The sequence below is a fragment of the Podarcis melisellensis genome, assembly GCF_964234715.1.
Source record: "Podarcis melisellensis genome assembly, chromosome: 6".
NCBI lineage: Eukaryota > Metazoa > Chordata > Lepidosauria > Squamata > Lacertidae > Podarcis > Podarcis melisellensis.
The window spans coordinates 21,986,430-22,010,935 of NC_138538.1; the positions used below are offsets into that span (position 1 = coordinate 21,986,430).

A 24,506-nucleotide genomic window follows, 5' to 3' on the forward strand; every position below is an offset into this window, starting at 1 on the left:
GCGTCCACTGTATAACACCCATCCTAAAGGATCTTCATTGGCTCCCAGTGTGTTTCCGAGCACAATTCAAAGTGTTGGTGCTGACCTTTCCTCGGCCCAGTATACCTGGAGGAGCATCTCCACCCCCATTATTCTGCCCAGACACTGAGGTCCAGCTCCGAGGGCCTTCTGGCGGTTCCCTCCCTGCGAGAAGTGAGGTTGCAGGGAACCAGGCAGAGGGCCTTCTTGGTAGTGGCATCCTCTCTGTGGAACATCCTTCCTTCAGATGTCAAGGAGATAAAGCACTAAACAACTTTTAGAAGACATCTGAAGGCAGCCCTGTATTGAGAAGTTTTTAATGTTTAATGCTTTATTATGTTTTATATATTCTGTAAGCCGCCCAGAGTGGCTGGGGAAACCCAGATGGGTGGGGTATAAATAATAAAATTATTATAATTATTATTACTACTACTACTATTATTGCTACTACTACAACAACTACAACTACTACTATTACTATGCACTATGACAGGCTTCCTCAAACTCGGCCCTCCAGATGTTTTGAGACTACATTTCCCATCATCCCTGACCACTGGTCCTGCTAGCTAGGGATCATGGGAGTTGTAGGCCAAAAGCATCTGGAGGGCCGAGTTTGAGGAAGCCTGTCCTATGGGAAGAAGTGTGCCCAGCTAGCTTGCATTGAGGTTCGATGGATAATGCTGTCCCATCCCTTGTCAGAGACTGGACTGAAGGGGACAAGATTGAGGAGGAGGAATGGTGGAGATCCCCCCCTTCTCCTGACTCTTACAGAAGAGAGGAAAGCAGTACTGATTTTACAGCAGGGGTCTGAGGAAGATCACAGCTCAGTGGTAGAAGAACAAAGGAGTTGGGAAGTGTTAGGGACAAGGGGAGGGGAGGCTGAGCAGCCAGCTGACACATTGTCACTGGAGAGTATTTCTGACCCCCCCTTCTCCTAGAACTTGGCGTACGCTAAGGGTGCAGGAACAAAGGACGCAAAGGCACCTGGCCCCAAGCGGCCACCGTAAAGGGAAATGCTGTTGCTAGGAAGAAGGAGGAGGTGCTCAGTTGGAGCAACACCATTGTCAGGACTTGTTGCATCCTTTTGTCTCTCGCTAGCATGAATGAATAAGCTCATTAAAAAGGACTCTACCTTGTTTTCTCTGCGTGTTGCTGCTACAAGGGAGGAAGAGAATTCCGAATAGGACTGCCCCAGTCAGTGTCTGTACATGGATGGGGTTGGGGGTGAGGAAACACTTTGTTGTCCTTCATGCCAGGCAGCAAAGGGTCTTGAGGTGGCCCTACAAGAGACAGAATAAGGGTATCAAGCTGGAAGTCAGCTGGCAGTGACTTCTTCCCAATATTAGACCATAGGTTGTGGGACTCCCTGCATCTCACAAGCCACGATGGCTGTAGAAACAGATGGAAAGAAAGGAGATTGCTTGGCAGCCAGCCCATCTCACAAGGTTGATGCTTCCATTGCTTCTGTCACATACATTAAGTATAATTACAATATCATCTTCCTTTATTTGTTTACGATGCCAGAACTAATAATCTGACTAGTTCATAAAGCTTACTTGAAACTCTAGATGTTGTTTAGTTTCCTTGGGAACAATATTTGCATTTTCTAAGTGGGAGGGAAATGTAAATTCTGAAGTCAAGGTTTCCCGAATGGTTTGGAGGGACGTGGCAATCACAAAGCTGTTTTTCATACTGCTTGCTTGCATTCAATAAATACTCTCCTCCTTTAACGTAAAGCAAGTGTATCCGTTTCCATCTGGCAAATATTGGAGGGTATGCTGAAAATCTTTTTGAGATGCAACTGGCATCGTCATCCAAGGGCACAGGCTTGCCAGCCAACTGCACAGAATCTGAATTGCTTGCACTGGTTTCCTCATTTCTATAGTAACACAGGAGGACGACTGCCAGTTCCAGATGCAAAGGAATGTGATTCTCGTCCTTATGTCAACTCTTGTCTTACACAACTGGCTACAGAAAGAGAGTCCAACTGTTTCACACCATGGAAAATGTAGAGACTGACATCGTGATTTCATTATGCCTCTAATGAAATTGTATGTCAGATATGGCACAACCAAGTGTGCAAGTTGCATCACTGAGAAAAGTGTGGAGTCTTCTTTGCCTCCATGCACCGAAAAGAGAATCACCAGGGTGCTAGATGTAATCTGCAGTGATGTGTGTGTTCCACTTTATGTTCCCTCTCTAGGGAAAAAATAAGGACATACTATTTTTTCTGGGTGGCTTCTCGAGGGACTGTGTTGTGTACTTTCTAAAGGAGAAAAGCGAAACAGCGAAGACATTCAGAATGTACATCACCAGGGTGAGCAATAAGATTAAAAGGATCAACCCTTCAGACAGTTGAAGATGGCTGTTGTACCACCTCCCATCTTCTCTTCTCCACTGCTTTTCCCAATGTACATGGAATCAGCCTGGCCCATACTGGTCTTTGGCACCTCATTAAATGACACCTAGCGTAGGGCACAAAGGAACTGATATCAGCAACCATGGCAGTTCTGTGGTGGAGATGCTGCCTGGTTCCCAGGCTGCCTTCCCCGGAGCAGCTATGAAATCTAATGAGGCGGGAGCAAATCCCTCTGGGGGACACTTAGTCAGTGAACAGCCTTGATAAAATCTTAAGTATGGGCCATTGGCTATTTTCACATTTGTGGTTTTGGCCTCTTTTCTTCCTTGGTATTTCCAGAAAATTACAGCCGCTTCCTTCTGCTTCCTGAGCTCAGCAGGGTGGCTGTTGGCATAAGGTTTATAATATGAGTTTCTTCACTGGTTTCAGACTTGCTTTCCCTCAACTCTGTGAGTTATACAATATGGGGCAACGCTTCTCTGTATTGTTACATGGTCCTTCCCCACGTGGTGAGGTGTTCTCAGGGCAGTGTGATGGAATATCGTTTCCTTTGGAAGCGAGAACACTGGAGAGAGAGAGAAAGACTCATGTGGTCTTTGAAATATTTGTTTTATGTGTAAGTATTTAAGCAGAGGATAAGCAGAGCCAAAATAGACACTCCTGCAAAGTAGATCCTCAGAGAGCAACTTGGCCACTCTTAAGGATGCACCCCATTTTGAGCTAACTTCAGATAGAAACTCTTAGATTTCTCTCTATGTTTCTGGCCCAGCCCTAGCATCAGGTAGAGTGAGCTGGCTGCCTCAGGCATCAGATACTGGAAGACAGCAGCAGCTTGTCGGAGGACAGACCTGTGTTTCCCATGCAGCTTGCCCTGTGGGCGCCCCTCACCCACTGTTAATCTTGGTCCAGCTGCCATTATTTCAGCCTAACCTAGCTCACAGTTTTATTGTGAAGATCAAAAGGGGGTAGGAAAGAAGCATGTACACCACTCCTTCCTTGGCAGAACAATGGGATTAAGATGCAACAAGTAGATCATACACACTCCTTATTGAACTGAGAGTGTGGTACAGGAGTAACTGCATGAGGAGACATGGAGAGTCAGGAGGACATTTCTTGGATGAAAATAGGGATCTTCTATTCAACAACAACAACATTTATACCCCATGCATCTGACTGGACTGCCCCAGTCACTCTGGGTGGCTTCCAACATATATCAAAACATAATAAAACATTAAGCATTAAAAAAAACTTCCTTATACAGGGCTGCCTTCAGATGTCTTCTAAAAGTTGTATAGTTACTTATCTCCCTAGCTCAGGGGTCACATAACTCCACACCCTCCAACATTTGTCCAATGACAATAGGAACAGCCTAAGGAAAAGCAGGACATTCCGAGATCAAATCAGAAACCAAGGCAGTTTCTGTAAATCCAGGTCTGTCCCTGGAAAATAGGGACACTTGGAAGGTCTGGCGACATGGCGAATAGCAGGTTTTGCAAAATGCAAATAGTATCAGCTGGGAGGGGATGATATTGCCTGGAACTATAGCAGGTGTCCTCCTGCCTCAAAGCAAGTATCAGCTTCAGATGAAGGAGTTTCCTTAGGACTACTGCAGGGGAAGAAGGGGTTAATTTCCTACTCCATTCACACACAAACTCACATGCTCCAAGCTCTCCCCCCAGCTGATTCTATTTCTTCTTTTTAAAATCTCCACATTAAATGCAAAAACACATTTCACATCAGGTTTGGCCTTAAGACCAATCATGATGCAAAAGCCATTATTGCTGTTATTATAATATATCCTCAGTGGAATGCATGGTACTTTACAGAGCACAAGAGAATAGGTCCCTTTCCCAAGGTGCTCCCAAGTCAAGAAATCCATACAGGAACAACAGAGGAAGGAGAAGAAAGTGAAAGCAGGGCGAACTGCGGAGCAATGTGTACACCATGATTTTCTCTTTTTTAAAGTCTGCCGCCTCAATGATTGTGGGGGAAGCTTGGAATAGGGATGGAATTTTCAGAAAGTCTTGATGCTGAGTTTATCCACATGGATTTCTTTTTTCCTAATTCCCTTCTTAACCCATAATATTGTCAAGAAGAGAGTCCCCATGCTCCCCACCACACTCTGGGCCCAGTTCTACTAAAAGACATCTTTTTCACCCAGGCTTTCCCTGACCTAATAATAATAATAATAATAATAATAATAATAATAATAATAATAATAATAATAATATCTTTATTGCCATTGCCCCCTCTCGGGGACAACGAAATTACTTGACTGCTCCATAAAAACACTAATTAAAACAATATAGTACAGCAAGGAAGATTAGATGACTTTCAAAGTCCAGGCTTCCCATTCAGGGCCGAGATCGCTCTGGAGAAGAAGCTTGTTCTTAAGACGGCTCGTTCTTGTCTTCATCGTCCTGTATCTCCGTCCCGACGGCAGGAGCTTGAAGAGAGAGAGACCAGGATGCGATGGATCTTTTACTATGTCCAGTGCCTTCCTATGGCACCTTGTGGCATAAATCTGCTCTAAGGTGGAGAGTGGGCAGCCAACAATGCTCTCTGCTGCCTTAACAACTCTGCACAACCCCATCCTGTCCTGGGTAGTACAGCTTCCGTACCACACACATAAGCCATAAGTGAGCACGCTCTCAATGGCACAGTGATAGAAGGCAAGCAGCAGTTTCTGCGGAAGATGGTTTTTCCTTAGAATTCTCAAAAAGTACAGTCTCTGCTGCGCCTTCTTCACAAGCCCCCTTGTGTTGACACTCCAGGACAGATCCTCTTGTAATTCAATGCCCAAATAATAATATATTTATACCCTGCCCATCTGGTTGGGTTTCCCCAGCCACTCTGAGCGGTTCCCAATGGAATATTAAAAACACGATAAAACATCTGACTTCTAAAAGTCAGATAGTTGTTGATTTCCTTGACATCTGAAGGGATGGCAGGCGCCACTACTGAGAAGGCCCTCTGCCTGGTTCCCTGTAGCTTTGCTTCTCGCAGTGAGGGAAACCGCCAGAAGGCCCTCAGAGTTGGACCTCAGTGTCCAAACTGAACAATGGGGGTGGGTACACTTCTTCAGGAATACTGGGCTGAGGCCGTTTATGTGATTCAATCCTTTGTTTTGGTTTTATAAGATTTTATGCTGCTGTTTTATTGGTTTTGCATTGCATTTTTGTTTTAATGATATTGTTTAGTTTTTATATTGTACAAACACTTAAGAGATTAAAAAATTAAGCTGCTGGTAAATGATTTTAAATAAATAAATAAAATTTTTGCATACTAAGTGCATTATTATACCCATTGTTATACATCTCAAATTATATTGTGATTTTAAAATTCAACAGAATACACACATTTTCTGTATGCAGCCTTGACTAATATACTATAAAGCACTTTAGCATGTTATTTTTTTTTACTAATCAAGTGATTTTTATGCACTCTCCTGAAATATATGCATTTTTCTAAATGTTGGTTGGTTGGAGAACGGCATCACACAATTCAGCTAAGTTCAAATTTCAAAGGATAGCTGTGGTTTGGTTCTCAAATTGTTCCGGAAAGTGCAAATTTGATAGATTTTGTCTACTCTCCTTTTTAAGCTGTCTAAACTGGAGGCCACTACTAAGTGAATTCTACACTTTAGCTATGCACTGTGTGAAGAAGTACATTTGTCTGTTCTGAATTTCCTATCATTCAATTAGATAATTCCCAAGTTCTCATATGATCGCACGTGCACACAAAAGATCTCCCTATCCTCTTTTGTCACACCATGTACAATTTTATACCCCTGTATCATTTCCCTGTCTAAGTTACTTTTCTTCCCCTAAAGTATAAAGCCCCATTTTTAGCCATTTCTCATAGGGGAGATTCTCCATCCTTTGACAATTTTCATTGCTCTTTTCTGGACCTCTACCTTTCCTACAGCAACATTTGCAGGAACTAGAACTTTGCACCGCACAGCAAACATGGCCACACTATAGATTTTCTCTAAAAGGCAGTTTCAGCATGGGCAGTTTTGTTTTTCACCCCCTTTCCTCCAGTTTAAGCTTTCACACCCACCAAAACCTGGATTTTGTCAATATCTAAGTAGCAAATGAAAAATGGCCCTAGGAAGCCCCCACAATTGTTTTATGAGGTGGCCTGAATCTTCCAGAGAGCAAACATGCTAGTTTGAATCCATTATACAGGGATCATTGGTTTTAGCAGGATCACTCCTGCTAAAACCAATGGGATTTCTTTCAAAGCATAATATTGGATTGAAATGGAAGCCAAATGAGGCAAGTAAGAGCTCATTCACTCTGCATATTTATAAGAAAATGACTATAGAAGAAAGTGGTAGCTTGTGCAGAGCCATTGCAGCGCCCAAGTTGCAATGCTTTTCAATGAAATTGAGAGACACATTATTCTGTGCTCCATCACAGCCTCCATCACAAGTCACTTCCACCTAAATGGGGTGGGGAGCAAAGCTATTGACTTTATGCTCCCAACTTACTCTGCATGACATCTGCAAAGAGGATGTCCTGTTGCATGCTCATAGGATTTCATGTGACTCAGAACCCCATGCAATCTGGATTCCCCTTTTTATGTACTGCACACTGAATTCAATAATGCTGGGGGAGGGGGGTGATGGGGTGCAATATGATGTCGGGGTCAGCAAATGCAGCCCCTCTCCTCTCCACTGAGCTGACACATAGAGGCAACCTTGTGAAGAGGCAACAAGTGTTCAAATAAGCAACAAAGGTGCAAGCAATGGCACCTTGTAAACTGGAGAGGGGGGTAACCTGCAGCCATTGAGCAGTTATTGAGGGAAAGGAGAATGGGGCTAGGACATAGCGTGGGTTGCTGGCACCCAGGGCGAGGCAAGTGTTGTGCCCCCTGGTGGACTGGGCAGCGGTCAGTCCCTTTGCACACCAGCGTCCAATCAAGGGAATCTCTCCTTGCAAACTAGCCCTGCTATGTACTAAGCTTGGATCCTAGAAAAATAGGCAGGTAGGATCGTAGAATGCAACAACTGATTGGCCTGCAGGAGAAGACCAATCAGGCTCCAGGAGGAACTTAATCAGCCTATTAGGCTGGTAGGATCGTAGAATGCAACAACTGATTGGCTTGCAAAAGAAGACCAATCAGGCTCCAGAGGGAAGCAGAATCAGCCAATCCAACGGGACTCATTGTGTAAATAATGTATATAAAAGCCTGAGGTTTTTTAGGGAGGTGGAATTCAGTCAGTGTTTTACAAGCTGCAATAAAGAGCATGAAATCACTGCAGGACTCTGAGTATATTTCAAGCCCCAACCTGGGAGCAGAGACAAAGCAGGGAAACACAAAGGCAATCAGGTCAATGCACGTGGCTCTGGCAGTGCTTTACTGCCTTTCTCTTCCATCCTTCCTCCTTGGTGGGCAGTGGTGGCAGCTGCCTCCCCTCCCTCTCAGCCGGCCCAGGGGAAGAGGGCATGTGGGTGTCCTTTCGCCAGCTGGGAGCAGAAAGAGGCACTTATCTCCCCACAGATCTTGCCTTGATGAGGGACCCCATCATGGGAGTGCCTGTTGCACCTGGAGCCATTGCTCCCTTGCCCCCATGCTACACCACTGGAATGGGGCTCTGTGCACCAGTGGGTGCAGGTACGGCTGCATACCCTTGAGCTCCCAATCTGGCATGATATATCTGACCTGGGCGCTGCTGGCCATTCAGCAGCATTACCTGCATCGGCACTGCCTTAGTTGTCCCTGGCGCCTCTAATGTTCCCTTCCCTGGTCATTGGCAGTGGTCAGTTGCTATTATCCAGGGGTCAGAAAACTTTTTCAGCTGGGGGCTGTTCCACTGTCCCTCAGACCTTGTGGGGGGCTGGACTATTTTTTTGGGGGGGGTGGATGAACGTATTCCTATGCCCCACAAATAACCCAGTGGTGCATTTTAAATAAAAGGACACCTTCTACTCATGTAAAAAAAAACTGATTCCCGGATCATCCGCAGGCCAGATTTAGAAAGTGATTGGGCCAGATCCGGAACCCGGGCCTTTGTTTGCCTACCCATGCTATTATTCAACCTTCCTTGCAAGCTTTCACTTGGGTGCAAAGGTGTTCAAAGTGTGCAGGCTTCCACAATACACAGAACCTCTGCTCCTCAAAGATCTCTGTGGAGCAGGCGTCTTGTTGAGAGCGCACAAATACACACCGAGAGAAGCTCTCCCATTAAAAGATCCACTTACTGTTGATACCTTTGCTGCTTCCCCCTCTGTTCTGCTTCTCTGCAATCAGCCCAGCGAGACTTCCCTTCTGTGCTTTGTGAATGGGTTGCATGTTCTCACCTTGAGGTGAATGGAAATGTTAACTGGAATGTGGGGGGAGAAAAAGAAAAAGAAACAACTTGACGCTTGTCCAAACCTACTTGTGTTTATACTGGAGCCTAGGAGTGACATCAGAGCAGGGAAGAGTATAAACACTTGCAGGGCTTTACTCGCAGACTTTAAAAACTTCAGACACGCTGCTGTCTCCAAACTGCCTGGGGAGGGATGTGCTGAAGTGTCAGAATGAAACTCCAGCTTCTCTTGATCGCCTTCCTTTGTCTCCTTTCCAAGGTAAGGAAGCTGGGAATGTTTGTTTAGATAGCAAGGATCTCCCCCCCCCCCATTCCCCCACTTACAAAACAATTTATAATCAAGCAACTTCAGTTTGGCAACTGGAATAATTAAAGGATGTCTTCAAACACTAATGTGTCTTTTTAATGTGCATGCTTAAGTGTCACATCTGTGCAAATGTGCTGTTGTGAATAAATGTTGAAAGGCCAACTTTTATCCTTTAGCACCACGGTTCCCATATTTTAAATCACTGTATTTGGATCTACTTCATTAATTTTGTGCCGGTACCAAAGTCATGTGCTTATGCTAGCTGAGGAGCCTGCATAGTAATCAATTAAATAGTTTTCTTCTGCACACTCAGTTCTCTGTTTTACAACCTCAAGAGGCACAAAGCCAAGCAGCTGGCATTATTTTTCAATATTGCTCAATTGTTGTCCAGCTTTTGCTCCGGGAAATACAGAGAAGCACATGTACAGCTGATGCCTCCTGCAGGATTGCACAAGATGAACAACATTGTTCATTTAACATGTATACACACACACACACACACGAGAACAATTTAATCACTTGAGGGTTTTCCAGTGGTTTTAGAATACTGCTTCAGTTTCAGATTTTGGAAACACACTGTAAGTGTTGAGATTGTTGCAGTTGCCTGTCTTTAAAAATATGTAACACATGGACTGGATACCTGTGTGAAAATACAATCAGGTGTTACTTAAGGACACAGCAACCCAGAATATAAAGCATAGGAGAGGTAGAATTAATCAGATCATAGCAGATATTCAGCATATTTACATCCAAGAATAGCCTGTTGTGGAGACAAGCAAGCCTATTAAAACAAATACTATACCTCAACAGCTATAAGAAGCTGTGCATTATATCCCAATGACATCAATTCTCGTTTGGTCATATTATCCTAGGAAATATAAAGGTGTAGTTTGCTTTTCCTTACTGCACACTCTCGGTATGACTCAATGTCAGGGGTAACACAATTGATCAATTTTTAGATTATTCAAATAGCACTCCTGTGAGTGACTCTAGGTAGGTTTTGTTTCCAAATTCTGTGAAGGAGATGAAAGGGCATCATTTGATGAGTTACACTGCTAGAGATGCTGAACATATTAGCATCACAATGACATTATTTTCTTTCGAATGCAAATATATCACCATAAAGAAGAAACACTGACAAAGAAGCTCACCTTGAGCAGATTCTTAAGAAGGCAGGTTCTCTTATAATCTTTGACCCCTGTCTACTGAGTAGAGCAAGTGTGAGTTACCATAGACACTAGTCCCTTTCTCACTTCATTGGAAAGGAAGGAGTGTGGCAGGCTCTATCCATACTAAATACATTGCTTTTTTTTAGTCTTGATTCACCACTTTCCTGTTTGCTTTAACGCAGGGGTAAGCAACCTAAGGCCCGTGGTCCGGATGCGGCCCAATCGCCTTCTCAATCCGGCCCGCGGATGGTCCAGGAATCACCATGTTTTTACATGAATAGAATGTGTCCTTTAAAATGCATCTCTAGGTTATTTGTGGGGCATAGGAATTCCTTCATCCCCCCCCCCAAAAAATATAGTCCGGCCTCCCACAAGGTCTGAGGGACAGTGGACCAGCCCACGGCTGAAAAAGGTTGCTGACCCCTGCTTTAACGTGTCCACTGCCTCTCTTCTTACCTCAAGGCCTTACTCTCGTCTCAATTAGTTTATTTGCTCATTCATTACGTTTTTATCCCTTCCTTCCTTTGCTGAGCTCAGGGAAGTTGTTTGCCTCCTGTGAGGTAGACTAAGCTGAGTGTAGTAGACTAAGTGATCGGCCCAATGTTAACCAGTGAACCTCTTTGTTGAATGAGCCCAGGTGTTCCTGAATCTAACCTGAGTTGGCTTTTTTCATCTTCCCTCCCCATTCCTTTCCCCTTCTGTGCCATGTCTTTTACTTGGTAATCCATTAAATGATTGTACATAAGACACTCCGGAGTCTTTTTGTCTGAAGAGTGGGGTGAAGTTGCTACGAATAAATAAAAATGCTTGCATCTGTGTATGAGCTGGGAAAATATGGCTTAGTGTGTGTGCAATTGTAAATCACAAGAAATCATCTGCACTTGAGATCTGTGCTCTGCACAGAGATGTTATTTTTTTGTAGAAAATGTGATATTATAGAACACTGTTAGTCTGAAAACACCCTACTTGATTTAACAACAGTGCTTTTTCAATCCTGACAAATCATTTAGTGTTACATCTAAAACAAGGATCGTGGTTTGTTTTGTACTAAGGAACCAAGATTGGTAAGCCAAGAACAAACTGTGGCCAATCATCATGGTTTGAAGCAATACAGATCAGCCTGAGGAGTACAACTCTGATGAGGAATGGTCAGGATCCTGAAACTCCACAGGAGCAGTGGAGTAGTCTTGATTTGGAACAATGGTTTGCTGAGGGGCACAGTTTGTGTGACAACAGTTGGGCAGAACTGGGAGGTGAACAGCAAGAAGAAAAACGGTGCAGATGTGCAGCCTCTCAGTGCCAAGGCTAGGAGATTAGATAAGGTGGCTTCGCAAAAGGCTGAAGGTTGAGAGATCAGGTGGCTAGGAGACAAAAGGATGGAAGTGACTACAGGGAAGTCGGTGGAACCTTAACTGGGAGCACCTGCACTCTGAGAAGGGTCGCTTGTTCTTTTGCTGCATTCATTAAACATTTCTGTTACTGGTAAGAGACTGCTTTCACTTTGTACTGTTTATCTATGGCCAAGGGGGGAGGAAGCAGTGTCTCTGAAGCCTGACACATAATGATATGTGGACTACCATGAAGTCCAAACGTGGCCTATATGTAATTAGAGTAAGGTAAAGTAAAGGTAAAGGTACCCCTGCCCGTACGGGCCAGTCTTGACAGACTCTGGGGTTGTGCGCCCATCTCACTTAAGAGGCCAGGGGCCAGCGCTGTCCGGAGACACTTCCGGGTCACGTGGCCAGCGTGACATCGCTGCTCTGGCGAGCCAGAGCTGCACACGGAAACGCCGTTTACCTTCCCACTGGTAAGCGGTCCCTATTTATCTACTTGCACCCGGAGGTGCTTTCGAACTGCTAGGTTGGCAGGCGCTGGGACCGAGCAACGGGAGCGCACCCCGCCGCAGGGATTCGAACCGCCGACCTTTTGATCGGCAAGTCCTAGGCGCTGAGGCTTTAACCCACAGCGCCACCTGCGTCCCCAATGTAATTAGAGTAGTAACCATAAAAAGACCCTGTGTTGTGTTCAGGCATATTAATGGTGCCCTGTCTCCTTATGTACAGCCCAGGCTCCAGATGTTCACCTTCCTCCTTGACATGGACTAGGAGAATCCTTATCAAAGGCTGCAAGCCTTCGCCTAATGAAACTGAATGAAATACAGATACAGTGGTACCTCGGGTTACAAACACTTTAGGTTACAGAATCTGCTAACCCAGGAGTAGTACCTCGGGTTAAGAACTTTGCCTCAGGATGAGAACAGAAATCGCATGGCGGCGGTGCGGCAGCAGCGGGAGGCCCCATTAGCTAAAGTGATACCTCAGGTTAAGAACAGTTTCAGGTTAAGAACAGACCTCTGGAACGAATTAAGTTCATAACCAGAGGTACCACTGTACTAAACTCTGTGTTAGTTTAGATCAGGGGTAGTCAACATGCTTCCCTCTACGTGTTTTGGACTACAACTCCCATAATCTCTGCCCATTGTCAATGATGGCTGGGGCTGATGGGATTTGTAGTAAAAAAAAAACAACAACTGGAAGGCACCACTGGTTTAGAGACTAGTCCAAAAACATATCACCAAAATGTTGTGGTGCGGTCTGTCAATTTGGAACACACCCTTTCAATGTATTTTAGAAGCTAGGAAGATGTAGAAAACTATTTATTTATCTTGCTTCTCTCATTATTGATGTAACAACTTTACAAAGGCACAGAATTTTCCAGCCTTTGTTATGAGTTATGCCAGAGGACACTCAATTGGATACTTGTTTGATTGATACTAAACTAGCTGATACTATTACTTTGATGTTAGCCACCCTGAGCCTGGTCCTGACTGGGGAGCGCAGGGCATACATCTAAGGATATTCATCCTATGTTAAGGTGCTGACTTATTCAGTCAGTGGTCAGTAATGAAAACACAATAAAGCCAATATCAAAATCAAAGTTGACCATAAATCAAAGTTGACCATCAATACAGAAGTGAGCTTCAGTCACATGAGTCTCCTGGTATTATTGTTTGTGAAAGTCCCTATCCTATTAACTGCTACGTATCCTTAGCTTTGATTGATCTTTGGAGGGTTCAACTACTTGGAGGAGTCAGTCACACAAATAACACTTCGTGCCAAATCAGTAGTTAGGCCTCTGCTTGGAGGTAGGCCTATTGTGCTCCTCAGCTGATCCCATCCATTTTAGGTGGATAGGGATTATAAAGCAGAGTGTCTTGGTGAACTGTGCCCCAAACGTGTAGGGACATCAGAAGAGACCTGCTGGAGTAGGCCAAAGGGTCATTTAGCCAGCATGTTGCTCTCACTGTGGTGAGATGCCTATGGGAAGTCCACAAAGGAGATTCCAACTAAACATCAGGAAAAACTTCCTGACAGTAACAGCTTATTCGACAATAGAACGGACTCCCACAGGAGGCTGTGGACTCTCCTTCCTTGCAGGTTTTTTTGTGGGAATGTTCAGGGTGGAAGGAGAGGATATCCTTCCTAACTTGCGCTAGCAAGTTCCTTCACTTAGCAGAGTGCATTCCCCTTTACATAGCAGAAAACTTGTTGCAAACTCGTGTGAGTTTCTTAAGACAATACACAATTTACCTGGCTTGTCCAGATTGAAATATGTTCTAATATTTTCCTGGTAAGACCCCTTGAATCCCTCCTAAAAGAATAAAGACACCACAGTCTTATTCATAAGTAACAGAAAGAAAGTTTACTCACGATCAGGCAGAGCACAGTGAGATCCCTAAAGGTAGACTTTAGGCTTAAAGTTTGAAACATATACAAATAGGTTTACCCCATAAGGGAGATTTACCTAGTGACTGCAGGCTTAGCAGTCCAGGAGTTCACAGGACGAAAGGAAGATGGAAAAGAGGGAGAGAGGCAGCATGCCTTGTCCTTTTACCAGGTCTGGAAAGGTCACGCCCACCCACTAGTCACATGCAAGGAAGGATGTTCCAGGCCAGGAGGAACAGGAAGTTTCAACTGGCTGAACCAAACATTCCCTTGCATGTCCACTCTAGCAAAACAAGGAATGTTGTATTTGACTGCTCCCAGTGAATTGCATCCCACATATTTAAGCAGAGGTTGGACGGCCATCTGTCAAGGATGCTTTAGCTGAGATTCCCGCATTGCAGGGGGTTGGACTAGATGACCCATGGGGTCCCTTCTAACTCTTCAATTCTATGATTCTATGACATGCAAGACTTGAGCACAACAGCCCTCTCTCCACCCGCGATTCCCAGTAACTGGTATTCAGGGGAATGCTGCTAGTAGCCATGGTTTGTGTACCGAAAAAAGAAAGGCATTCAGTGTCACTACAGTGGACGCTCGGGTTGCAAACATGATCCGTGCGGGAAGCATGTTCGTAACCTGCAGCATTTGAAACCTGCAGCGCCACATGTGTGCACATGCGGGTTGCGCTTCTGTGCTTCTGCGCATGCGCAAAGTGCAATTTAGTGTTTCTGCGCATGCGCAAGTGCTGAAACCCGGAAGTAACCAGTTCCAATACTTTCGGGTTCGGCACAGTGCACAACCTGAAATCGCGCAACCCGGAGTGTCTGTAACCCGAGGTATGACTGTATATCCTTTTTAAAAACTTATTATTATTCAGCTGCTCATTTCACCATGTCCCTATATTCTTGCGCACACGCTCTCTCTCTCTGCAGGTGTATGCACAGCTTTGCCAGACTCCATGCTACTGCCCATGGATCCCTCCACGTTGTCCACCAGGCTCCTCCTTAGTTCTGGACGGCTGCGGCTGCTGCAACATATGCGCCCGCAGACTGGGAGAGCCCTGCAGCTATCTACACGTCTGCGATCGGAGCCAAGGACTTGTCTGCGATTACAGCGCTGCCCTGATGGGGAGAGGAGGAACCTGCAATTGTGAGCTATTCCTTCTTGCCTCTCTTTACAGGAGCCCCTCTGTCATTTAGCGGGATGGAACTGGCTCCCTCAAACTGGGCAAAGCCAGAAATGTCTAATGCATACGGAAAGAACGCCTGGAAAGATTAGGAAACCTGCAGGGTGCCCTTGAAACACAAGAGTCCAAAAGCATGTTGCACTCCAAAATCTTTATTAGATCTGTGAGTCAGGGCCAAAGTACACATGGCTAGCCATCATTCATGACTATCTTGTGTTTTAAAAGTGTTAATAGTAACTGTGGGAATTACAGGGTAGCAGGGAGAGGAATTTGAACTGGGACTGCAGGGCTGGGGTGTGTGTGGATTTTTCAATCTCACATTATTCTTTTCAGTTAACACCCCTCTCTCAAGAAGTTTCTATTGGTCCTTTATGGCAAGACATGCAGTTGTTGTATAGCTTTTTTAGGGACGGGGGCGTTAATCAGGAAAATTTGTGTGGAAAGGGTTAAAACTTTGCTCCTCTGTGCCATGGCCCTGATCTAAATTCCAGATACCCTGCTGTTATTATACTCATGCCTAATAATTATGAACAGCCGTAGCAAGACAGAAAGTGCCATACATAACTAGGAAATGCTCCATATCCTGAGAATTACTAATAAAGAAGAATATTTCACTCACCAAAGAGTTAAGGGCCATTGTGACATCAGCCACTCAGTGAACCAATCTTCTCCCTTTGCCCTCGCCTCTGTTGGCATGCCTGAAAATCCTGAGTGTCGAATGGCGCATTGGTCCACGGTGGCGATTCCAAACATTCACACCTTTTGGTGGGCACTTTGCTAGAAAGGGGTATGATGCTCTCACAGGGCCATAAATCAGAGGCTGTGATGACAGTCCTGTAAGTTGGTACACAGTGCAGGCTTGGCTATATGTCATGACCGTGTCATCTCTATTCTTCCCCTGGAGCTCCCATGGCAGCAGGCAGGAATGCAAACAAAACTCAGCAAATATGCCCCGATTTCCTGTCCTACTTGGAGAGTTCAGGTCAGCTGACAGGGATGTGAGTTAAACAAATATCGGCCTTTTACAAAATAACAAGACCTAACTTGGAACAAAGTGACTTTCCTGTTTTTTAAAAGCTTTCTAGAAAGAGCAGGAGAATGGTGACCAACTCTTGGAAAGTTAGGGATCCCACACTCTGAGGATGGAGTCAGGCTTGGCTTGGGTATTAGTCCATTAGGCAATTAAACAAAACAGGGATATCAGAAACTGCCAGGTCAGAAACTATCTAGTTAGCCTTGTATTTTCAGCCCTAGCAGGTGGCACTCCCAAAATATCAGGCAGAAGTCTTTCACATCATTCCTTGCTTTTAACTAGAGATGCCAGGGATTGCATCTGGAACTCTCTGCATGGAAAGCAATGTTCTGTCACTGAACTATAGACCTTCATCCTAGCAGAAAACAAGGCTGTGCTTGTCACTGCCAGTTAGTAGAAATCAGGGGTTCCAAAAAATGTGGTCTGTGGACCTTCTTTTGAGCTTAATTTGGGTGGTTTGTTCCATATCAGCAATAAATATTCATATTGTTTTATTGTCCACCAATATGATTTGCAATTTTCAAATGTTCCTGGGCAGGGAAAATTTGGGAACCACTGGTGTAGATAATCCTGAGCTTCCACCTTTCCAAATGACCTGATTATTGGGCATCTATCCTGATTTGTTTGCCACGAGATTAGATGATGTTGCATCAAAGCTACTGTTTTCCAGACTTTCCACTGACTTTCCCTGCCACTTTCGCTATTGCAAACAATCAGATCTTTTGAGGAAGCAGATTTGTTGTGCAACAGCTCCAAATCAGCTTTAATTGTGCAACATGGATTTGCAGCTGTATGGCTGAATCCCACCTGAAAATTGCGACAGTCTGGACATCTTTGATAGACGAATGGTCTGACACCGTATAATACAGATTTCTATGTAAATTGTTTTGGGCTGGCCATGTTCATACGAGTGCAGAGGATTCTTCAAATAACCTGGTCTAAAACTGTTCAGATTTCACTTCCCATTCCCACTTTGGAATGTTGCCAATGGATTTCTTGTTTTCTGAGCTTCTCTAAGGAAGACTGTGCCACAGCAGAAAATCCAGATGGAAGGCCAACACAAGGCCTGACTGTGTAACTGTTTTTCACTCCACCTTATATTGTATAGCCAACCTTCTGGTTTGTGGAGTTGCATCTGTAGGAGAATCTCTGACACAAAAATATTTCTCATAATCATTAGGAACAATGTACCTCTCACCTGTTCTTGCAGTGGAAGAAGATACATGGACTCATCAGTCTTATAACTAGTCTTTTGGCCCAAAATGTTGAGTTTTAAATAACCTTTTTAGTTTTTGGCTTTTAGGCTCAAATGTACTGGGTTTCTGACCCTAATTCCTGATACCTATGTAGGGAATTGAGTGGAGAAATTCCCTTTCCTAAAAACAACAATGCAGAACCAATTTCAGTTTCAGAATGTGGAGGTACCATATTCCATTGCTGATCATATTACGTGGTAGCTCTGTTACAGACTGAATGCCTACATTTGATTTCTCCCCTTGTTTTTGGCTGCTCTGAATGTGGACTACAGATGAAGACAACGATGACAGCTGCGAAGTGAATGGGAAGATCTATCAGGATGGGGACGTGTTCCAGCCAAGCTGTAAGCTCCAGTGCCGCTGCTCAGGAGGAGGTTTCACATGTGTCCCCCTTTGCAGTGAGGATGTTCGCCTCCCCACTCCAGATTGCCCCCATCCAAGGCGTGTGGAGATCCCAGGAAAGTGCTGCCAGGAATGGATTTGTGAAAGACAAGACAGGCAGATCTTGACGGATACCATGGCAGGTAAAACTCCACAGGTCCTGGCCCACCTTTTTGGTCCTCACTTGGTTGTCGAAGTTACGGCCCAAACCAGCCTTGCATTTAAGCACTAGTCTGGTAGCCGGAGCTGAAAAGCTGTTGCATGCAGGTGAATGAGGCGGCTTGCAAAGGTGGCTACTTAGACATTGCCAAAAAAAGAGGAAAGGCATTGCCTAAAAGGAGGCTCTGGAGTTTCCTGGAATATGCATGTGCTGATTTATATTGCAGATTTAGAAGTAATTTCTGTAATTTAAACAAGCACAATGCATCTCCCCATCGTGGGGGAGACTGTAGCAGGTGACTTGTATGTACCTGCACAGTCTGCTGTTCAGGTGCTGCTGGTCTAGGCCTTAAACATTTGCTTCAGAGCTTGTGCAGCTTAGATCTTCAACTGGAGTTAGATGATTCGGTGCACACTGGCACTTGCTGGAACTGAAAGTTCACTGGACAAATCATGTGCAGATTCCTCCTTTGGAAGAGCTTGCTATGAATGGAACCAAGGAGCTATTTCAGGAATCCCTGGGTGGAATTCAACCTTGCACTTGGTGAACATTTTGTCAGTGCAAGCATTGCGGTTTACCAGATGGAATAATCCCCCCTGTCCTCACCCCACACACTGTTCTGAGGCTTCTCCTGGCACTGAAATCCCAAGCCAATTTCTGGGGGCACAAGAGAGGAAAGGTGGGAAAGCTCCATTGAGCAAGCAGAAGCCTTTGCACTGGCAGGACTCATTAGGGGCAAGCCATGCCCTCTTCTTCAGATTCACTTTCCTATAACTCTCTCCTCCTCCTCTTCTGTAAAAAGGAAGCCTGAAATAACTTCTTGTTTTTTTTCCTGGGGGTGGGTGATTTCTATTGACAATTCCTCCTTATGCTTGTTTCTTTCCCAAATGTAAACATTGCTGTGTTGCTGCTCTCAATATGTTGAGCTATTGGCACAGCACAGTTGAGCATTAAAACTCCAAAACCAAAAAGAAAAAACATTGGGAGAACACTGTAGAACTACTAATAAATCAGAATGCTATGTGGACAGTCCAATATAAATCCACCACAAATCTTTCTTCTTTGGCGATCACTCGTAGCCGAGTAAGATTGTCTTCCATAAACACGGTTTTAACAGTGGGTTCGTAAGTGACTGTGGAGGCTAATTCTGCATCCTCACGTCGTTCCACAGTGGGGACATAGATTTCTGGGCAGGAGTTGATCATGGTGAGGGTTTGCCAAGCGTGCCTTCCTCTTAGCACATTTCTCCCTTCCATCCTGAGTTCGAGTGTCTTCAAAGCCCATGGCACCTTTGGTAAAGGCTGTTCTCCAATTGGAGTGCTCACAGGCCAGTGTTTCCCAATTGTTGGTGTTTATACTACATTTATTTAGATTTGCCTTGAGAGAGTCTTTAAACCTCTTTTGTTGACCACTGGCATTATGCTTTCCATTTTTAAGTTTGGAACAGAGTAGTTGCTTTGGAAGACGATAATCAGGCATCCACACAACATGACCAATCCAACAAACTTGATGTTGAAGAATCATTGCTTTGACACTGGTGATCTTTGCTTCTTCCAGTACACTGTCATTAGTGTACCACAAATATGTTGTTATTGCATCCATGACATGTTACAGAATACACCTAAAAACAACAACAACAACCCACCCCCAGTCTGGAGAAGGTCCTAATTCACAAAAGCTTAGGCCACATCAATAATAATAATAATAATAATAATAATTTTATTATTTATACCCTGCCCATTTGGCTGGCTGCCTCAGCCAAATCTGTGAATTTTTCAAATCCAAAAAATCCTTCCCATTTTTTGCTACAAAACTAAGAAGGCTATTCCTCTAGAGGTTGTTACCATGAAATTTATGAGCATCCATTTTAATGAAGCTTCTTTCTTTCATTCCCTGCTCAGCACAAAGGCTCCCTGGGACAGCGTCGATATTGATCCCCTATGCATGTGAACAGTGGAGCACTGAATGGTCCGCCTGTTCTGCCACCTGTGGCGTAGGGATCACCACGCGAGTATCTAACCAGAATCAGTACTGCAGGCTTGAGACCCAAAGACGCTTATGCCTCCTCAGATCCTGCCAGGGTCTGACGGGAATAGCCAGCATGGTAAGTGATGGGTCTGTGGAAAAATGAGAAATCTCCACCAGGGTTGAAGTTGCTTTTTTAAAGGAGGTAATCACCACCACAAGGCAGACATATGTCAGGTGGCTAATGTGGTTACTGTCACAGAGAATTTCTTGCTTTGGAGACAGAGCAAATGAGGATACAGAACTAAAGGGCAGGAAGAAGGGGCTGGTCAACAAGCAAGTGAGGGCAAACACAAAGGAGGAGGTCCTTCGATGGGGTGAAGGACATTTGTGAGTGTAAAGCCTGGCTGGAAGACCATGGCTTGCTGAGGGACATAATGGAGAAAAGTCTGTATGTGAATGAGCAGCCCAGCAAGCCAGCTTTTGGGTATAGTTGTGGGAAATACATATTTGTGAAGCAAGCCCAGATGGGTAGCTTAATCTGGAAAACACGAGACTCTTGATTTCTGGGTTCTGGGCTCAAACCCCAAGTTGGGCAAAAGGATCCCTGCATTGGAGGGGGTTTGGGATAAATGACTCTCATTGTCCCTTTCAATTCTACCATTCTAGGATTCTAGGATCCACTCACAGGCTAAGCGCCTTGGGCTGCCCTGTGTTGATTTCCCATCCTCTCCTTCTGTAACAGCCTCATTCAGTTTTCCCTATTACAATGGCAGAACCAGGGGGGGGGGATTGCTGGGGAGGGAAGGCACAGAGGGGGAAAATTCATCACGTGTGTGTGACCTTATTCTCACATGTTAGATTCCCAAAACAGGAAGAATGCTCATATTAATACTTCTGCCCTAAACAGATTCCCTCTACAGAAAGTCCAACTGGCTTTGATGGAGTTAAGTTTCAAGTCAGCATGCATAGCATTGCAGCCTTAATTCTTAATGCCCAAATCATGATTCAGTTATAATTTGCATATGAAAAGTGCCTTTCCTTCAAGTTAGCCACAGGTGTCCAGTGAAGGGGGTGGGGCGCCACTTGTCTGAGGGGGTTGCTTGCCCCTCTGTTACCACCTATGTACCATGTGCATTTCCTCAGGCCCACAACTTTGGATGTTCCTGGCTGGGTTGAGCAAATGCACATTTCGTTGACATCAGGACATAGAGCAGCTTTTCCCAGCCTGGTGTCCGCTGGGCATTTTGGACTACAAATCCCATCAGCCGTAGACAGGGCTGATGGGATTTGTAGTCCAAAACATCTGGAAATCTGGGGGAATCTGGCATAGAGTAAATTTAGCCAAACATTATGGAGGGGACAGTTCCTTATAATATTGTTTTCCAGTGCAGGGCAGGAGGCATTTTAATCTTCCCCCACCTGCCGCAGGGCCCCCCAAATTCCTATGACTAGCGTTATCACCTACCTCTACCTAAACTCTCCCTAAATTCTCCATGGACCACTTAGCTGTGTGCTAAAGGACCGAGCATCTTAAGAAAGACATTCTCTTTAAGTCTGATATAAATTGTTCCAGCAAAATCAATACTTGCAGTTCGACTGCCAAGCTCTGTAAGTGGCTGAATCCCCAAATAGCAACGGACCCTCTGTGACCCAAAATGCAGCAGCGTGATTTATTGACACAGCTGGAGCTAAATGAGCTACCTGGCTGGATTTAAACTGGCCTGGATTTTGGGGGAGGGGGGGTTGTGCTGCTTTCCTCCTTCATTGAGGAGGGGCTCTGGCTCCACCAGCAACAATTCGTACTTTATAGCTTCCGAAGTGTGAAGTTTGAAGGGCTGCAACGAAGGTTACTTTGCAAGATCTGGGTGCGGCAGTTGATAGTGCAATTTCTGGGAAATAAAACACTCACACTGCTTTCCACACATCAAGGATATGTGTAGTGATCGGTGTGGTGGGACAGAGCTGCAAGAGCGCCTTCTGAACACTAGTGTCGCTACAACTTACTTGGACGGGTTTGGTGTAGGTCAGGGTGCTGGCCAGCTTGTGGTTTTGAAGAAACACTGGTAGGAGCATCAGACGTGTGTCAGGAGCTGGGATTAGGGGTAGGGTGGCAATAAATCACACAGCTTCAGTGAAATTAACTCTTTATTCAAGGAAACAAGGTCGACTTATGAGGCCTAGAGAGGCCTAGAGAGCACAGTAACTTGTCCCAGTAGCTCTTGCCCTTATGAGGCAGCTGTGGGGATGGAAGGTCCCCACCTTCCCACAGTTGCCTAAGTCTCTTCCTGCCCCCTGGGTCCTTCCCAAGCAATCTGAGACTTCAGTTTTGTGCCTGTCTTCTTGTAAGTTGGTTTTGGCATTTTCTGTTCTTGTAAAGTTGATTCAGTTTGGATCAGCCCAGGCTAAAATGTGTTCATAGTGTCAGCTGTGAAAAACAAACCCAGATGGGGTTTGGGAAGAAAAAAATATTTGATTAAAGTCAAGGTCAAACTACATGTTACATTAAGCACATTTCAGGGGAAAGTGTGCTCAGCAACGCCACTTAAGTCATTGATCAGTCCAGACAACAGATTTTCACCTATACATTATGATTAAAGGGTTTCTTTCTGTAAGTACTGATATCTATTATCTATCTATCATCTATATCTATCATCTATCTATCATCTATCTATCTATCATCTATCTATCTATCTATCTATCTATCTATCTATCTATCTATCTATCATCTATCTATCATCTATCTATATCATCTATCTATCTATCTATCTATCTAATCTATCTATCATCATCTATCACTCTGGAACACTCTGGAACAAGAGACTAGGGCCCTGTGGGACTTGACATCTTTCTGCAGGGCCTGCAAGAGAGAGCTGTTCCACCAGGCCTTTGGCCAGGGCACAGCCTGACTCCCTCCCTCGGCAATCTTCACGGAGCTCTGGCCCAATGGTTGCCAGTGGCTTGATTTGAATTAATTTTACAATGAATGATTTTAGAGTGTTGTTTGTGCTGTACTTTTGTGCTGGTTTATTGTTGTTAGCCGCCCTGAGCCCGGCTTCGGCTGGGGAGGGCTGGATATAAATAAAATTTTTTTTTATTATTATTATTATTATTATTATTATTATTATTATTATTATTATCATTATCTATCTATCTATCTATCTATCTATCATCTATCTATATCATCTATCTATCTATCATCTATCTATCTATCTATCTATCTATCATCTATCTATCATCAATCTATCTATCTATCATCTATCTATCTATCTATCTATCTATCTATCTATCTATCTATCTATCTATCTATCATCTATCATCTATCATCTATCAATCATCTATCAGTGGAAGCAGTGAAATGGTGCAAACCCTGCCCCCCAACATATAGGATATTGAGATAGGGGGATAAACAAGGGGAAATTGGGAACGAACGCTGCAAGCATACCCTAAGTACATCAGCACCAGATACATGAAAATAAACTCCAAAGAAAATCATACCCAAACTAGACATTATGCAGAAGACATCATCATCATCATCATTATCTGAGAGTCTGCCAATTTGAACAAAAGAATAGCAGTCACAATGAGCATCTCAACCCGTTCATATCCCACCATCTGTCTAGTCAAAAGGGCCCACCTTTCTTCTGTAAGGGAATAGATACAGATACAGAGACCCAGAAAAGCAATTCTGGGAGGGATAATGTGATCAGGTGAACAACGAGAGGAGAAAATATTAAGCACCCCTGTCTCCCCCACTAAAACCGACAGCCTCTGAGGGCTGCTTCTCAATTAAAAAGAAACCCGGAGATTGGTGAGTTTTCTCCTGTCCTCTCTTGACATCTAGTTTGGCCCTCTCATTCAGCTGTGCTTTTTCAGAGTATGTTGGAAATTCCACTGAGTGTGTTGCCTCCACAGAGAGGAAGAGGAAGCCGCTTGTAAACCAGCCCGCTCCATTCAGAAGTTGATATACTGGCCTTATCCTAGCAGCTGGATCGTCACAAGTCCAAGATGCTCTCATTTCTTTGATAATGAGATAACTGCCTAGAAACAGAGAAGAAATGACCGTCTTTAGCTGGGAGAGAGGAAGAAAGCTAAAGTGCAGCACCTCATCACAGCCGACATCTGTCTTCTCCCTTGATTCCCCTGCAATTATGCTAGACAATGTTATCGTTCAGTGAGGGAAACCAGACCATATGTTTTAATACTGTACAATACTGATGTGTTTAATGCCAGCTTGTGGCTACTATTATAAATCCATCCATTGGAAAAATGATGCTTTGCAGCTACTGTAATCTAAGGAACCGTGTCTTGTTATTCTTTCTCCGTGTTATCATTTCACTGGAGAATAGTTATGGGGGAGCTGGGGGACGGAAGGGTGAAGCAGCCACCATTATTCAAACCAGGCTGTTGTTGTTAGAAATAAAAGAATAAATGCAATGATGAACTGGCTGAGGCTGAATGGACCAGGGGTTGTTCAAGGAACTCGCAGTGAAATCTAATGTTTCGTGGCAAGCCCCAGGCAACATAGAGCAGAAAATAGACCTTATTTGGTATACAAGGAAGGGAAGAGCAGCAGTATAAGAGAAACAGAGCATCTGTAGTAAAGTTCAAGGCATTCTTTGATGCCC

General features: G+C 44.4%; 1 protein-coding gene across 1 annotated transcript; it reads left to right on the plus strand.

Annotated features, from left to right (window-relative positions):
• Positions 1–8,798: 8,798 nt before the first annotated feature.
• On the plus strand, positions 8,799–24,175 carry CCN5 (cellular communication network factor 5). Its single transcript, XM_081917311.1, has 5 exons — positions 8,799–8,955; positions 14,830–15,046; positions 17,645–17,896; positions 19,815–20,017; positions 23,794–24,175. Exons 1-5 carry the CDS (start codon positions 8,908–8,910, stop codon positions 23,815–23,817), a joined length of 744 nt encoding a protein of 247 aa, XP_081773437.1. The 5' UTR covers positions 8,799–8,907; the 3' UTR covers positions 23,818–24,175.
• The last annotated feature ends 331 nt before the right edge of the window (positions 24,176–24,506 follow it).

Bases quoted from the DNA above. Each gene is read 5' to 3' on its own strand.
- CCN5 (XM_081917311.1), top strand. From the start codon at position 8,908: ATGAAACTCCAGCTTCTCTTGATCGCCTTCCTTTGTCTCCTTTCCAAG. The intron at 15,047-17,644 runs GTGAGCTATTCC...TGTGGACTACAG, and splicing joins GAGAGGAGGAACCTGCAATT to ATGAAGACAACGATGACAGC. The intron at 20,018-23,793 runs GTAAGTGATGGG...TTGCCTCCACAG, and splicing joins TGACGGGAATAGCCAGCATG to AGAGGAAGAGGAAGCCGCTT.